This window comes from Leguminivora glycinivorella, chromosome 26 (assembly GCF_023078275.1).
Source record: "Leguminivora glycinivorella isolate SPB_JAAS2020 chromosome 26, LegGlyc_1.1, whole genome shotgun sequence".
Lineage (NCBI taxonomy): Eukaryota > Metazoa > Arthropoda > Insecta > Lepidoptera > Tortricidae > Leguminivora > Leguminivora glycinivorella.
In genome coordinates this window covers 3427702-3445327 of record NC_062996.1, presented here as the reverse complement: position 1 = coordinate 3445327, position 17626 = coordinate 3427702, and the positions used below count along the sequence as shown (strand labels likewise).

Here is a 17626-nt window from a genome sequence, read left to right as displayed (position 1 = left end):
TTTTTGCGTTGTAGTTTCCTCGCTATAGTGAGGGGAAAAGTTTTGTGTTACACTCGGGTGCAAATGTATTTTACTTCTCGTGTGTTAAAAAACTCGCAAGTTCAGGATTCTATGGTTCAACTGTAGAATCCTTTCACTTGCTCGTTTTTCAATTCCACACTCGGCGTTAAAATACAACATTGCCCCCTTGTATAACAAATAACTATTATTCTATAATAATATTAACCTAAAATACCATTAACCTCAAAACATTACAATACCTACCAATATTGAGGAAATGTTCCGTGTCGTACCCGCTGTCCCGCCGCGAGGCATCGATCGCTACCCGTAAGGCGTCCACCACGCAGTGGCTTAAGCAGATCGGAGGTTCTCCCGCCGCTGGAAAACGCACAATCGTTGTTATATTACATACTAGCTTTTGCCCGCGGCTTCGCTCGCGTTAGAAAGAGACAAAAAAAACCGGCCAAGAGCGTGTCGGGCCACGCTCAGTGTAGGGTTCCGTAGTTTTCCGTATTTTTCTCAAAAACTACTGAACCTATCAAGTTCAAAACATTTTCCTAGAAAGTCTTTATAAAGTTCTACTTATGTGATTTTTTTCATATTTTTTAAACATAGGGTTCAAAAGTTAGAGGGAGGGGGACGCACTTTTTTTTCCTTTAGGAGCGATTATTTCCGAAAATAGTAATATTATCAAAAAACGATCTTTGTAAACCCTCATTCATTTTTAAATACCTATCCAACAATATATCACAAGTTGGGGTTGGAATGAAAAAAAAAATCAGCCCCCACTTTACATGTAGGGGGAGTACCCTAATAAAACATTTTTTTCCATTTTTTATTTTTGCACTTTGTTGGCGTGATTGATATACGTATTGGTACCAAATTTCAGCTTTCTAGTGCTAACGGTTACTGAGATTATCCGCGGACGGACGGACGGACGGACGGACGGACAGAGACAGACATGGCGAAACTATAAGGGTTCCTAGTTGACTACGGAACCCTAAAAAGTAGCTTATTTCACTCTCCTCTCCATCTCTTCAACTATCTCCACTTAAAAAATCACGACAATTCATTGCTCTATTTTGCCGTGAAAGGCGGACTAACAAACAGACACACACACTTTCCCATTTATAATATTAGTATGGATTCAATACCAGGTGCCGAGCCGAATGGCATTTCTGCGACGCGACACGAAATCGAAACGCCGCGAAAGGTAATCTGGCTCTGTCGCGCCAATACGCAAGAGCGATAGAGATATAGTTACGAGCGTATCGTTTCGTGAGCGTTTCGTGAGCGTTTGTGCCATTCGGCTACGGGGCCAGGTAACTTTAGTGCCTTTAGAACGCCTTTACTCTCATAAGGGGTAGGTAGAGCACATCACAGCTCAGTTTCAGTGATACTCTTTGGAATTAAGCGGTTAAAAGAAAACGAAATTCTGACATTGCAGGACAGGTTGCCGCGCCATCTCCACGATTGTGGGATATGATATGGGTTTATATCATATCCCACAGTTGACTTCTACGTCATCCACGGAAGGAACGGGGGTGATGAAATTCTTATACTGTCACCACACGGGCATTATATAAATTTTAAAATACTAATTCAAATTAAAATACTAACAGTCGTAGTATACAGGGTGTCCCAAGACCATGGGACATGAAGGGAAAGTACCTAAAATATCACAGATAGGATATATTGCTGAAAGAAGACTTTATTTTATTTTTAAAACTTGGTAAAACTGCATTCAAAAAAATTTTTTTTTTTTTTTTTTTTAATGTATGGACAAATTTTAAGGCTAAGGAGTCTGCCATGTAAAATGTTAAAATTCATGGTCTTCCTTTTATCTCCGACACTATGTTATTTAGAGAAAGATAATCTTTATGATGAAGCCTATCGATCGGTATGACAAAATTACAGGATGTTTTTTTTTTCTCGTGTAGCGGGTTTGATTCCCGGTTTAACCATGTAATTATTTAAAAATCTATGAATGGAGTTTTACTTAGTTTTAAAAATAAAATAAAGTCTTCTTGTAGCAAAATACCCTATCTACGATATTTAAGGTACTTTCCGTTCATGTCCCATAGTCTTGGGACACCCTGTATATGTTATGGACCAAGTGATAAATCGGGCATTATACATAATGCCCGGGCATTATGAATAATGCCCATTGTGAGTGGGCAGTTTGATAATAACTATTCAAATAATTAAATTGCCCGGGCATTATACATAATGCCCATCCTCTGTTGGGCAAAGTAATAATAACACATCGGAAAGCTGAATTTTGCCCGGGCATTATACATAATGCCCATCCTATGTTGGGCAAAATGATAATAACATATTGAATAGCTGAATTTTGCCCGGGCATTATACATAATGCCCGTCCTATGTTGGGCAAAGTGATAATAACATATTGTAAAGCTGAATTTTGCCCGGGAATTATACATAATGCTCATCCTCTGTTGGGAAAAGTGATAATACCACACCGGATAGCTGAATTTTGCCCGGGCATTATACATAATGCCCATCCTCTTTTAGGCAAAGTACAATGCCAAATAACACACCAAATAACTGAATTTTGCCCAAGAATAGACATTTTATAGACATTTTTTTATTTTATTTACACAAAGACGACCGGTCTGGCGCAGTCGGTAGTGACCCTGCCTGCTGCGCCGCGGTCCCGGGTTCGAATCCCGGTAAGGGCATTTATTTGTGTGATGAGCACAGATATTTGTTCCTGAGTCATGGATGTTTTCTATGTGTATAAGTATTTATATATTATATATATCGTTGTCTGAGTACCCACAATACAAGCCTTCTTGAGCTTACCGTGGGCCTCAGTCAATCTTTGTAAGAATGTCCTATAATATTTATTTATTTAAAAAAAATTACACAGTATGAGCATCCATACTAATATTATAAATGGGAAAGTGTCATAACGTCGGCGGCCTGCTGAACGGATCACCGGAAACTGGCTACCGCAGTTTCACCTCTCGACAACTCGACTCTTTAAGTGTTGCTCTGTTGTCGCACCGTGTGTGCGCCCGTTTTGCAGGGCCCACTCAATGAGTTGGCGTTGGCAAGTCACCTCCTGTCTTTTACAATTGTGAGACTTATTGTCACGGCAGGTGTTCGATAGTCTCCTCCCATAGCCCTTTATCCAGTTCATCCAACTTACAAAACAATAACCCATGACTTTAGCTCCCATCGTAGCACAAAAGACAGTGTTGCACTGCAATAGTCTTTGCACCTGGCTCCCCCATATCATATAGTTAGTGCGCTCGGGGATGGTATCCGCCACGTGTGTCTCTACTCTTGCCTTTAGATTTAAATGTCTTAAAGGGCCTCTGAGCTGTTGGCTTCGGCCCCACGCATGCTTCGCAAAGGTCGGAGACCCCACGGTCCAGAGATATGCAAAATACACACCGAATAGCTGAAGTTTGCCCGGGCATTGTACATAATGCCTATCCTCTGTTGGGCAAAGTGATAATAACATACCGAATATCTCAATTTTGCCCGGGCATTATTCATAATGCTTGTCCTCTGTCGGGCAGAGTAATAATAAAACATGTAGAAAAGCTAATAGATGGATTGGCGCAGGTTCAGCAGACTTTCGTGCCGATTTGTTCAAGAGACTGTACGCAGTTTCATATCAAACTACAAAGGACACAGCCGCGAGCCGCCTGCAGTGCCGTAGGACCTCTCGATGTCAAGGATGGCTAAGATAGGACTTATAATCGATGATTTAGAGTTAAACGACAAGTCCGACATAGGCCACAGAGCAGAGCTCGCCTCCAGCCTTAGTGAGACATAGATGATGTCGGGGGAGGGCAAGAGGAGAGCCATAAGGCGGTAAGCGCTATCATAAAAGTGTACTTTCACGATTGGCAAAGCTGGTAAATAGAATTGTACCATTTGCAAATGGTGGTCATTCGCTTAGTCGGGTTCTGGTACTCTCGAAGCAGAAAAAGAGGGGTTGACTTATTACGGGCAGCTGCAGTATCATAATGCCCAGGCAATGTGATAAAAAATGGCGTTCAGGCAAACTTGTGAAACTTATTATCAAATTGCCCAACAATCACGTAGCAGTATCATAATGCCCGGGCAATGGGATAAAAAATGGCGTTCAGGCAAACTTGTTAAACTTAATATCAAATTGCCCAACAATCACGTAGCAGTATCATAATGCCCGGGCAATGTGACAAAAAATGGCGTTCAGGCAAACTTGTTAAAATGATTATCAAATTGCCCAAAAATCACGTAGCAGTATCATATTGCCCGGGCAATGTGATAAAAAATGGCGTTCCGGCAAACTTGTTAAACTTATTATTACATTGCCCAACAATTACGTAGCAGTATCATAATGCCCGGGCAATGTGATAAAAAATGGCGTTCAGGCAAACTTGTTAAACTTATTATCAATTTGCCCAATGGTCATGTAGCATTATCATAATGACCGGGCAATGTGATAAAAAATGGCGTCTAGACAATCAACAAGTGATGATTAATCACTTTGCCCAATATGGCTAGGCATTATTCATAATGCCCGGGCATTATACATAATGCCCTTATTAATCACTTGGTCCATAACATATATTTCAATCAAAATTCTTATTTGTTTATTTCATGAGATGAGCTGTCTGATAGGAAGCGGTCGCGCGTTGATAAAAAGCGATATTCAAATTATATGTGAGTATAAATCATCCCACTTCGTCGGTTACCATTAAAGCGAGATTTACTTGTACTACTGTGGAATACTTTACCACCTCCTCTTCGACAGTGTCAATCGGTCGCATCGCTGAAGGCGAATCTAAAGAAACTGTGGCTATCGGACGAAAACTGAGACAGGGATTGTATGCGGTTTTGTAAGTAGTATATATATATTTTATATATATTAAATATTTATTGATTATTTATATATTTATTAATATATACTGCGTGATAGACTAAGGAATGAAACAAACTTGTGAAAATGTAAACAATGCTATTTCCGAAGTAGTTAATTGGTTTAGTGTTAATAACTTATTGTTAAATGAGAAAAAGACTAAATGTATTAAGTTTGTAACGAGTAATGCTAAAAATGAACAAGCAAGTGTCGTTGTGAAGGATGAGGAATTGGAACTGGTAGATAGTACAGTTTTTCTTGGCATAACTTTAGATTCTAAACTTCAGTGGGGTCCCCATATTGCTACCCTCTCGAATAGACTGAGCTCTGCAGCATTTGCAGTGAGCAAGATCCGTCAGTTAACAGACGTGGAAACAGCTCGATTAGTTTATTTTAGTTACTTTCACAGCATTATGTCATATGGTATTTTACTATGGGGCAGTGCTTCAGAGATAAATACCATATTTGTTCTGCAGAAGAGGGCTATTCGAGCAATATACAAAATGAACCATAGAGACTCACTTAGAGATAAGTTTAAGGACATTAATATAATGACAGTGCATTGTCAATATATTTATGAGAATATTATGTATGTACATAAAAACATTTGTAAATTTAAGAAAAACTGTGATGTACATAATATAAACACTAGAAATAAGCATAAGCTTGCAGTGCCCTTCACTCGGCTCCATAAAATTAAAAAATCATTCATGGGTAATTGTGTAAGATTTTATAACAAACTTCCTAATGCCATCACTGAACTGTCTTTTAATCGATTTAAACATTATGTAAAGCGTATACTGATCTCTAAAGCCTACTATAGCACACAAGACTACATGAATGATGAAACACTGTGGGATACAAGTATTGCTGAAAACCATTAATTATATAGCTTATTAATGATGATATTGATAATTCAATGTATTTTTACACAATTTTTTTGACATTTAGAATTTATTCTAGAAGTTTTTATACTAGTATTTTTTTATACAATTTAGATTGATATCATTTTATTAAATCAATGTAGTTTTAAAACAATATTGTTTATTGCACCAATAAATTGCTCTGATATTTAGAATAAGATGAATATTGTACACTGTTGACAATTTAAAAGTGCTTATTGTAAGCCTATTTGAATAAAGAATATTTTGATTGATTGATTGATTAATGTATTGTTATTATTTTGTAGTTTTTGTATTATGTGGATGTCTACCGTCTCAAACTCTCCCTCAAATGCTCAAAGGTTAACTGGAAGAGATCCCTTAAAGGGATAAGTTCGCCTTTGTACTGAAACTTTTTATTTTAAATATTATGTGCTGTATTATTTTTCTGTACAATAAAGTGTTTACTTACTTACCTTTATATAATTACTTAATCTAACAAAGTGGCTTTATAGCGATCGACAAAGTGGGATGTTTTCCCTTGCACACCCACATATATTGGAATAACATACCTTTTGACCCCAATATACCGACGGGATTAAATCTCTTCCTAGCCAGATACACTCGGAAGTCGTTGGGGATATCCTTGGCGCCCATGATGTAGTAGTTCCACGTCCTGTCCGTGTAGATCTCCCCGTTGTGGTGGTTGTAAACGGTGTCCTCCATCAGCCAGAGCGAGAGCGTCTGTACGAATGCTCCTTCGACCTTTAAATATAAAGAAAAATATAAATTCATAAAAATAAATAAATTCTATATAGCCTGTGTGGTGACGGGTTAAGAATTTCACCACCCCTTTCTTCCCGTGGATGTCGTAGAAGGCGACTATGGGATATGGGTTAAATTGTGGTGTAGGCGAGAGGCTGGCAACCTGTCACTGCAATGTCACAATTTCGTTTTCTTTCAACCCCTTATTTGCCAAGAGTGGCACTGAAGCTTTAGTAGTTTCATGTGTTCTGCCTACCCCTTTATGGGATACAGGCGTGATTGTATGTATGTATATAAATTCAATAACAGACTAGGTAACTAACCTAACCACAAAATTAAAATTTTGAAAAAACCCCCGCTCGCGACATAGTAAACCGGTTAGAACACTCCCGACTAACTCAGCTTTCAGACAAAAAAAACTAAATCCAAATCGGTTCATCCGTTCGGGAGCTACGATGTATGTTGTAATGCTAGTTCAGACAGTGTCAATACTCATTCTTAACGACTATGGTCCCTTATTTTGAGAAACATGAAACATAACCCGACTATCATGAATCTATGATACCTATTTACAATCCTGCATGTCCTCTTTCTAAAGCGACATAAACTTAATACTTGCCTGACCAACATCCAGAGCCGGATTGATAGTCCGCCCCGCATCTTCAAATACATCCGCGCGAATTATAGACTTCGTGCCCGTCAACAAGTCAACCTCCACCTCCGTCGCGGCCACACCGAAGATGGAATAGTTCTGCAGGCGAGGGTCGTTCGGACTAGTCTCGTAGTTCGCCTGCAGGAGAACGCCTCTTCGATCCGCCTCGAAAACCACTTCTTCCCATGTCGCATTCGGCATCAGCGCTCGAAACGGAGCCAATCTCGCGTTGAGCTGCTGGCAACATCTTATTACAGATAAAGCACAAGATTCAGTAGTTATACTCGACGCCGTGCTAAAATTATTAGGAGTTGCGAAATCGTACGCAGCCAGAACCTCGACCTTTTCAACAGGTACCTTTAACTCCGAAGCTGCCACTTGCGCTATCCTTGTATTAATCCCTTGGCCTATCTCGATGCCGCCTACATTTACCGCTACGCTTCCATCTCCGTGGAAAATTGAAACTAAAGCTCCATAGTTCCCGAGATACCGTGTAGGGAAAGCCATGTTATTTAGCCTCAATCCACGTTTCTTCCAACGGTTTTTGGCGTTGAACTCCTTTATATATTCGAGTCGTTTGTTGAAATCACTTTTCTGTAGAAACTCTGGGATCATTTCTGGGAGCTGGTTGTCGTTAACTCGGTAATTGTTGAAACGAACCTCGATAGGGTCTCTTTTTATTTCTTTGGCTATGTGCTCCATAACATGTTCAATAGCTGCGATCCCTTCAAAACCACCTGCAAAAAGATAACGTAGGTACGTTAGGGAACATTCATGCATAACTGGTTGTATTGTATATTTTAAGGCTGGTTTTAGTGTCACGCGGACCGTCTGCGAGCGATCAGCGTGGCCAATTTGTATGAAGTTGATGTTGTCGTCCACGCGGACCCGTCCGCGCCACTCTGAAGCGCTCCCTGAAGTTAAAGCTAGGAACATACTACGCGGACGTCCGTCGTAAATCGACCGCGGACGGGAATCTGGACAATGGAAATACACATAACCGTGCAAACTATCGGTCGACGGACGTGGACGTGGCCTTGAGCGCATGGACGTCCGATCGAAATCTGGCTCGCTGGATGTTTTGTTCCGTGCACACTGATCGGTCGCGGTCGCGGTCGTTTTACGACGGACGTCCGCGTAGTATGTTCCTAGCTTAATTCCGGTGCGGATTGCTCCGCGCGGACGGTCCGTGTGACACTAACGACTCAGCTACGTACGAGCTACGACATTGGTCTAAGCGCGACAGCGGTGAGCGGCAGCCATACGTGCGAATGAAAAGTCCCTTCGCTGTGTCTCGCTCCAATGTATGGCCGCCGCTCACCGCTGTCGCGCTTAGAACAATGTCGTCGTGGCTGAGCCGTAAAACCAGCCAAGTCCAATGTTTCGGGAGAAAGTGCGGCGAAGCCTCCCTTCTATATATATGCAAGAAACCCACGTGTAATAGGCCCGACTTTCTACGAACACCTACCAACTGAAATAAAAACCGGCCAAGAGCGTGTCGGGCCACGCTCAGTGTAGGGTTCCGTAGTTTTCCGTATTTTTCTCAAAAACTACAGAACCTATCAAGTTCAAAACAATTTTCCTAGAAAGTCTTTATAAAGTTCTACTTTTGTAATTTTTTTCATATTTTTTAAACATATGGTTCAAAAGTTAGAGGGGGGGGACGCACTTTTTTTTCCTTTAGGAGCGATTATTTCCGAAAATATTAATATTATCAAAAAACGATCTCAGTAAACCCTTATTCATTTTTAAATACCTATCCAACAATATATCACACGTTGGGGTTGGAATGAAAAAAAATATCAGCCCCCACTTTACTTTTATTTGTGCATGTTTGTTGGCGTGATTGATATACATATTAGTACCAAATTTCAGCTTTCTAGTGCTAACGGTTACTGAGATTATCCGCGGACGGACGGACGGACGGACGGACAGACAGACATGGCGAAACTATAAGGGTTCCTAGTTCACTACGGAACCCTAAAAACGAGACGTGCGATGTGACATTCAGACGCAAACTAAGAATCTTTTTAGTAAATAAATCTCTTTACTCAGTGAGACATGCGATGATGGCGTTAATCTTCAAATTACCAGTCTTATTTTTTTTGTGGACATTCAGTTACGCAAACTAAGAATAATACTTTTAGCAGTAAATAAATCTCTTTACTCAGTACAGGAATATCTCTCAATGTCAACTGACGATGACCAAGATAATACATTGTATTAGCATTTAATTTATTTTATTATGTAGTTTTTTTTCGTGGTCAACGGGTGAACTAATTCATTTGACATATTTTTATTAGACACTTTCTGTCTTTATTTATTTTAATTTGACATTATTTAATAGTACAATATTTTTTATTCATTGTGAAACCATTTTATTTAAATAATTAATGATAAAACCGATTTATAAAGTAACCAATGGTTCTTAAAATGTTTTATGAATTGAATTGTTTACATTATGTACATTACGACGATCGCTATACAATAAGTAATTGCTATTGTACTCTTTTACTTTAAATATGAAAATTGTATTGAGAGATCAATAAACTAAACTAAACGAAACTATACCTAGCTCAAGATCTTCTACTTATCTTTCGCTATGTAAGCTGTGGGTCTTTGTAAAATTGGCTCAACACGAAGTACTTAGATAGTTTTACGAAGTTTACAATGCAGAATGCCTTTCTTCCCGTGGGTGTCGTAGAAGGCGACTGTGGGATATGGGGTAAATTGTGGCGTAGGCGAGAGGCTGGCAACCTGTCACTGCAATGTCACAGTTTCGTTTTCTTTCAAACCCTTATTTGCCAAGAGTGGCACTGTAACTTTAGCAGTTCCATGTGCTCTGCCTACCCCTTTATGGAAAACAGGCGTGATTGTATGTATGTATGTATGTATGTACAATGCAGAATTTTATCTTCATTTTTATATTAAAGGAAAAAAATGAAAAATGACCGTTTTCGGCGGGACTTGAACCCGTATCTTTTGCAATCGGTGCATAACTCTTAACCAATTGAGAACGTAGATATTCGTTAGCAGACGTTTTTGCTTGTTAAATGTTAACTTAGAATTTCTTACCTGGTGCTCTCATGAAGCAGTTGGTTGGCGCGTCAGTCATAGTGCCGAAGGAGTCGACCTTCCATCTGTCAGGATTGTAGCAATTTTTCATGGACTCTGTGGCGTACGGGTTCTCATTCTCGTTTTTGGACATGCCGTCGTTGACATAGAAGGTTCCATCTAAATATTGGATCTGACCGTTTCCGTCGACACCGACCTGAAACATAGTATTTGAATAGAATAAACAAAAAAATAAAATTTTGAAAAAACCCCCGACCGCGACATAGTGGACCGATTTTTATGAAGCATGGAAATCGAAAACTCGGTTTTCAAACAAAAAAAAACTAAATCGAAATCGGTTCATCCCTTCGGGAGCTACGATGCCACAGACAGACACACGCACAGACAGACAGACAAATAGACAGACGGACAGACACTTCAAACTTATAACACCCCGTCGTTTTTGCGTCGGGGTTGAAAACAAGTCATAACAAGTTGTAAAACAACTCGTACAATTTAGGAACTACGAGTAGCTGGCAACCTGTCACTGCAATGGCACAATTTCGTTTTCATTCAACCCCTTATTTACCAAAAGTGGCATTGAAACTTGAGTTTCATGTGCTCTGCCTACCCCTTTATGGGATACAGGCGTGATTGTATGAAAGAATGACTGAATGAGTAGCTGAACTAGGCTGGGGAACTAATCCAAGCTTCAACACCAAGTGCATACTTCCTACCGAGGCTCTTGTTTTAGAATTGTTCTAGATTATTCTATTAAGAAGGAAACTGACCTCATAATCGAGCCTGGTATCCGGCCGCTTGTCGGTGATGCGCATGATATCCGGCATGCGCATGGCTATCCGGCTGGGTTGAGCTTATGCGCGACCAGCGCCGTGCCGCACGCTGCGAACATGTTTCTGGCGATCTTGCACTACCGCAACATCTTGTTCTCACTCTCTGTAAACAACTGACCTCGTAATCAAGCCTGGAATCGGGCCGCTTGTCGGTGATGCGCATGATATCCGGCATGCGCATGGCTATCCGGCAGGGCCGGTTGAGCTTATGCGCGACCAGCGCCGTGCCGCACGCTGCGAACATGTTTCTGGCGATCTTGCACTACCGCAACATCTTGTTCTCACTCTCTGTAAACAACTGACCTCGTAATCAAGCCTGGTATCGGGCCGCTTGTCGGTGATGCGCATGATATCCGGCATGCACATGGCTATCCGGCACGGCCGGTTGAGCTTGTGCGCGACAAGTGCGGTGCCGCACGCTGCGAACATGTTTCTGGCGATCTTACACTACCGCAACATCTTGTTCTCACTCTCTGTAAACAACTGACCTCATAATCAAGCCTGCTATCCGGCCTCTTGCCAGTGATGCGCATGATATCCGGCATGCGCATGGCTATCCGGCACGGCCGGTTGAGCTTATACGCGACCAGCGCCGTGCCGCACGCTACGAACATGTTTCTGGTGATCTTGCACCCGAACCCACCGCCACAACGTCTTGCTCGCACTCGGACCCTGTAATTACAAAATAACCATTTATAACCTGACCAATATACCTCTTTATTTGTGTGTCTTTGATAGAGGTCAAGCTGTTCATGACAGAGAACGCTGTAGAAGAGATAATGTCATGAAAAGACAAGGATTTGAAAGACCCTTAGTGTGTTTTCACATTGTCCGATCCCATATCGGATGTAGGACCGATATATTTAAGCCGCCATCTTTGATGTTTGCCTTTGAAATCCTTCCTACATCCGATATCGTATCAGACAATGTGAAAACCACTTAGCCAGGCTTAAGAGTCGATACAGACAGACAGCAATCCAACTGAGTACTGGAACTTAACGCCGACTGTAAAGACGGCGTGCAGCTTCCACGCAGACCATGCATCTCTTCTATAGTTCTGCGTTGTTTTGATAATTTCCCAACGAGTTTTGCAATGACTTCTCTTTTAATGAGAACACACAGCATTGTGTACACCAAAAAAATGTTCTTATAAAACCTGGATTTTACATGCTGTTTAGTATTTAAAATAAACATGCTATTGTATACTTACAAACTATTAGGAATATTCAGCAGCTGCGCGATCGCTGCTTGAGTGACGTCCACCCACTGAGTCGAGCAGTCTACCTCATATCCATTATCCACCGGACTCGTGACGGTCGAGTGCAACTCTAACATGTTGTGGTACTGTCGCGGAGAGTAGAAAGAACCCTTTATTATTCTTTGCACATTGGCTCCTCGGTCTGACGGAGTTATCCCTTGAATGAATTAATGAGTTATTTATATGTGAATATTGGGTTTAATACATTCATAGGTGTTAGTAGTAGTAAAACACTTTATTGTACCAGAAAATAATACAACACAGAAGAAAAAGAGTTTATCAGTAGTACAAAAGCGAACTTATCCCTTTAAGTGATCTCTTCCAGTTAACCTTTGAGCAATTGAAGGAGAATTGGAGATGGTAGGCATACAGCACAAACGGCGCAGAAAACGGATTCTAGGTAAATAATAAATTATAACTTATATTTATTACTTATTTTATTATTAATATTATATAAATGGGAAAGTGTGTGTGTCTGTTTGCCCGTCTTTCACGGCAAAACGGAGCGACGAATCGACGTGATTTTTAAGTAGAGATAGTTGAAGGGATGGAGAGTGACATAGGGTACTTTTTGTATCTTTCTAACCACCCACTTCCCTAAAATGGGGGGGGGGAGGTGGAAGTTGTAGGAGCATTATGAAGCCGCGGGCAAAAGCTGGTGCGAAAAGATTTGCCTTCGTATTGTTACGGAAACGTACGAACGTGTCATGCTATTTCAGCCAGTTTCAGTAAAAGATGTACTGACATTGACTGAACTATTACGAATAATACGAATGTTTCCGGAAAAACACGAAGGAAACCCTTTTCGCAATACATGTGTATTTTATATTTGTATTTCTAAGATTCTACCTATATCCTTACCTTCATAGCTTACAAGTCTATTCTCCAAGGGTGGAGCATCAATAGCGTCTTGTATAGTGAACACAAGTTTCTTCTTCGATATATTCTTATATTTAACAGTGACAAGGCAAGCAGCCTTGTCAGCTATGACTTGTGTTTCGGCCACGACGAGAGCGACCGGCTGGTTATAATAGTATACTTGGTCGCTGGCGAGAAGCTCCTCATTTTCGAACAAAAGTTGGAAGTCTCCGCGGACGATGCTGTTCACTCCCGGGATATCTTTAGATGTGTAAACTGCGGTTACGCCTTCAATTTTCTAAAAAGAAGGTAACAACATTTAAGCATTTCCTCAATTGACGTTTTAGTTTTGTACTTATTCAGTTTATTTACCGGTACCACACCTATTTCAAAGGAGCATATAAGTACGCTAACATTGGCAAACTTTAACATAGGCTTAGAATAAAGACTGACTGAGACTTTAACTCACAGCTTTAATGCTTTGTAAGGAAAGTAACTACCGACTTGGTAGGTCACCTTAATAAAAACGCCCAATCGTGGACTAATTTCCACCAAACATAGCTCAGGATACTCCCGTCTAATTCAGCTTTCAAACAAAAAAAAAATCTAAATCGGTTCATACGTTCGGGAGCTACGATGCCACAGACACACACACAGAGACAGACAGACACGTCAAATTTATAAAATCCGTCTTTTATGCGTCGGAGGTTAAAAACTATAGGTATAAGTACCTATGTATCAAAGATTTTCTTATCAGTAATAAAAAAAACCGGCCAAGAGCGTGTCGGGCCACGCTCAGTGTTCCGTAGTTTTCCGTATTTTTCTCAAAAACTACTAAACCTATCAAGTTCAAAACAATTTTATAAAGTTCTACTTTTGTGATTTTTTTCATATTTTTTAAACATATGGTTCAAAAGTTAGAGGGGGGGGACGCACTTTTTTTTCCTTTAGGAACGATTATTTCCGAAAATATTAATATTATCAAAAAACGATCTTAGTAAACCTTATTCATTTTTAAATACCTATCCAACAATATATCACACGTTGGGGTTGGAATGAAAAAAAATATCAGCCCTCACTTTGCATGTAGGGGGGGTACCCTAATAAAACATTTTTTTCCATTTTTTATTTTTGCACTTTGTTGGCGTGATTGATATACATATTGGTACCAAATTTCAGCTTTCTAGTGCTAACGGTTACTGAGATTATCCGCGGACGGACGGACGGACGGACGGACGGACGGACAGACAGACATGGCGAAACTATAAGGGTTCCTAGTTGACTACGGAACCCTAAAAAAATACTCACAAGCACATCAGCATAATCAATATTTTCTATTTGACCCCTCGCAATCGTAGACACAACAAACGAAGCGAACACCTCATCCGTTATCCTAGGTATGTCATCAGCATAATTCGCCTCCCCTGCACACTGGATCAGGCCCTCTTTCTTGAGAAGCGGTTGAGTGATCGGGTAGTCTGGTCTGTCGGTGTCGTACTCTTGGTAACTGCGACTCACGGGAGGCCGGTCTTCGTAGGCTGTAGTGGCGCCTGATGCGTATTTGGGACTGAGGATTTCGCGTGGACATAATTTGATGATGGCCTGTTTATAAGAGAGCATATTAGTACAAAAAATAACGGAAAAATATTAATAAGGTAGGCGTTGATCAATTCGTCGCTCGGTTTTGCCGTGAAAACGGACAGACAAACAGAAACACACACACTTTCCCATTTGTAATTATTAGTATGGATTATGTTAAGTTGATTCTTGCCTTAATTTTAAACTTTTGATTGTTCTGCAATTGAATATCAATGACGTCAACTGCGAGGCAACTCAGTGGATTTCATAATTTGACGCTCAAATGTTAACTGTTCGCATGTTGAAGAGGTTAATTTTACATTTCGCACACTAAGCGTAGGTTCAATGAATTAAATAGAAGTAAGGTTTAATACTTACACAAGTAGGTATTTTATAACTTAACAAATTTTTAGCAAGCAGAAACGTCCGCTAAAGATTCTTCTAATTTTTAAACCAAAGAAACAAATGGCAAAATAATACGAAAGGACTTCTTCTTCATACATAACAAAAAAATGTTTCCTTTAATACCTATAAGCGGGGCAAATCTTGACTGGGGGGAAAATGTAACTGGTCCATTTTTTTCATGTTTTACAATGTTTGCATTGTTAAATAGAGTGTCCACCATGAGTGTCTCCGTATATATGGTAGGCGTGTTCAGTGGATACATGTAGAAGTCAATATCATAATGTAATAATGGAAAAAATGGATCTGTTACAATTGCCTCCCAGTCGATTTGCCCCGTTGTACCTTAGGTATAACTTCTTACCTTATAAAATAAACCCAAAGCAACTTTCCTCCTAAAATGCGGGCTAGGTTCCGGTGGATTAAAGTCTGGGTCCACCTCCTTTTCCAAACAATGCAGAGCGCCTTGCAACGTGTCATTCGTGAACAGATTCCTCCCGATGAGGAACTGTTCCGTGTTGTAAGCGTGAGTAAACGATGGGTTTATTCCTCCGTATAGTATTGATGCTTTGAGAATCTTGTGGGACTTGGGGTCGAATTTGAAAAGGAAGGCGCCGTTCACTTCAGCGTGAGCGTTCTGTTCTTTGGGTGGTATCTGCAATGGAAGCTTGGTACTTACTTATAAACTTAGAGGTATTTAACTCTTATAGTTTTGTTGCATATTTTAATTTCAACCTATTGTGTATATAAATAAATAAAATAAATAAATAAATATTATAGGACATTCTTACACAGATTAACTGAGTCCCACGGTAAGCTCAAGAAGGCTTGTGTTGTGGGTACTCAGACAACGATATATATAATATATATAAATACTTATATACATAGAAAACATCCATGACTCAGGAACAAATATCTGTGCTCATCACACAAATAAATTCCCTTACCGGGATTCGAACCCGGGACCGCGGCGCAGCAGGCAGGGTCACTACCGACTGCGCCAGACCGGTATACTATAGGGCTTCTTCCCGATCGCTTATGATATGTTTTTGAACGTCCTAAAGGCACCCTATAGGTGCACACTTGGGTGCACATGGCTATGGTTGCAAATATAAAAAAAAACCAAACTTTTTTTTTCAGAATTATGAAAAATACCATGAACAAAAAACCGAGCACCATCGTTTTTTCTAAATATTGTTTTTTTTTTCAGATGAACAAATAATTCGACAATAACGGTTTTTCGTGAGTTGTAACATGTTTCAATAACAATACGTACATTTTCATTCGATTAACATTCAGTATACAAACGTTTATTGGGGAATCCCCGATGCGGCGTGCAGCGTGGAGAGGCGGTGGTGTTGCCAACAGTAAATAGTGATAAGTACCAACTACAGATTTCGTAAATGTTATTTAGAAATTATACAGTTAGTTAACAGAAATTAAAGTTATTTGATTAAATTCGTTTAATAGTTAACATTAAGTCTAAAAAAGTATTAACTGCTTTGCAAATTTTGAGATTTCGTACTTTAGAATACACTTACTCCAGAAAAAAACGGTTTGTTACGGTTTTTTTTTCATGTTTTTTTCAAGCCAGAAAAAACCGTTTTTTTGCAACCCTACACAGGGCCTCCACAAGATCCTTCCACGCCGTTCTATCTTCAGCCGCCGCCTTGACCTTGTTCCAGCTCATTATGATATTTATGATGAAGTAACGTCACGTACCTACGTAACCTACGTGACACGTAGACCACGGTAGATTTATTAATATAAATTAAAGCAAAAGGATAGGTTATAAATTTTGTGTGAGACCACTAGGTACACTAGTATTCCAAATTCCAATAGGTACCAAGATTTACATACGATCCTACACATATGTTCGTATACATATAGGTACGCGCGCGTTAGATTATATATGTACATAATCCTATGAGTGACTGCACCATTAGCGTGAAGTCAGCGTATGTAATAGCATCACATACATATGATACATACCTTGTAAGTCACCACTTCATGATATCTGGATAAGGGCGGCAGTTTAATCTGCGTCATGACCTTGCCCACTATGTTTGCGGTCAAAAACTCAGGCAGGCTCATCTCCGTTTGAGACATGGTACGGTCCACTACAAAACAAAAAGTATCCATGTTATGTTAGTGCTTTTTCACATTATCCGATCCGATATCGGATGTCGGAAGGATTTCAAAAAAATCCAAGATGGCGCCTCAATGTTATATCGGTCCGACATCCGATATTCGAGTCGCACTTATAGTCGTACATGGTAATGTAGGTAAAAAAATATTACCTAGAGTAACAACCGCTCCAACACACGAAAATAAAAGGAAAATATCTGACGGAAAGTCAGGGTGCTCGTGTTTCAGTATCAAATTCCCAGCCAATGTACCGATCTGTAAAAAAATACATATTATACTTATGGAAATATGATA

The 17626-nt window shown here is 40.0% G+C and overlaps 1 protein-coding gene across 1 annotated transcript in view; it reads right to left on the bottom strand.

The window, feature by feature from the left end:
- Positions 1–17626, bottom strand: part of LOC125239740 (xanthine dehydrogenase-like) — a 32497-nt gene that overhangs the window by 2327 nt on the left and 12544 nt on the right. The window contains exons 6-16 of the mRNA XM_048147388.1: positions 17485–17587; positions 17177–17304; positions 15549–15839; positions 14513–14806; positions 13208–13502; positions 12299–12503; positions 11577–11760; positions 10256–10451; positions 7148–7917; positions 6336–6528; positions 265–378 (exon numbers count right to left, since the gene is read on the bottom strand). Coding sequence (XP_048003345.1) covers positions 265–378; positions 6336–6528; positions 7148–7917; positions 10256–10451; positions 11577–11760; positions 12299–12503; positions 13208–13502; positions 14513–14806; positions 15549–15839; positions 17177–17304; positions 17485–17587 — 2773 coding nt within the window. The remainder of the gene's footprint in view (positions 1–264; positions 379–6335; positions 6529–7147; positions 7918–10255; positions 10452–11576; positions 11761–12298; positions 12504–13207; positions 13503–14512; positions 14807–15548; positions 15840–17176; positions 17305–17484; positions 17588–17626) is intronic.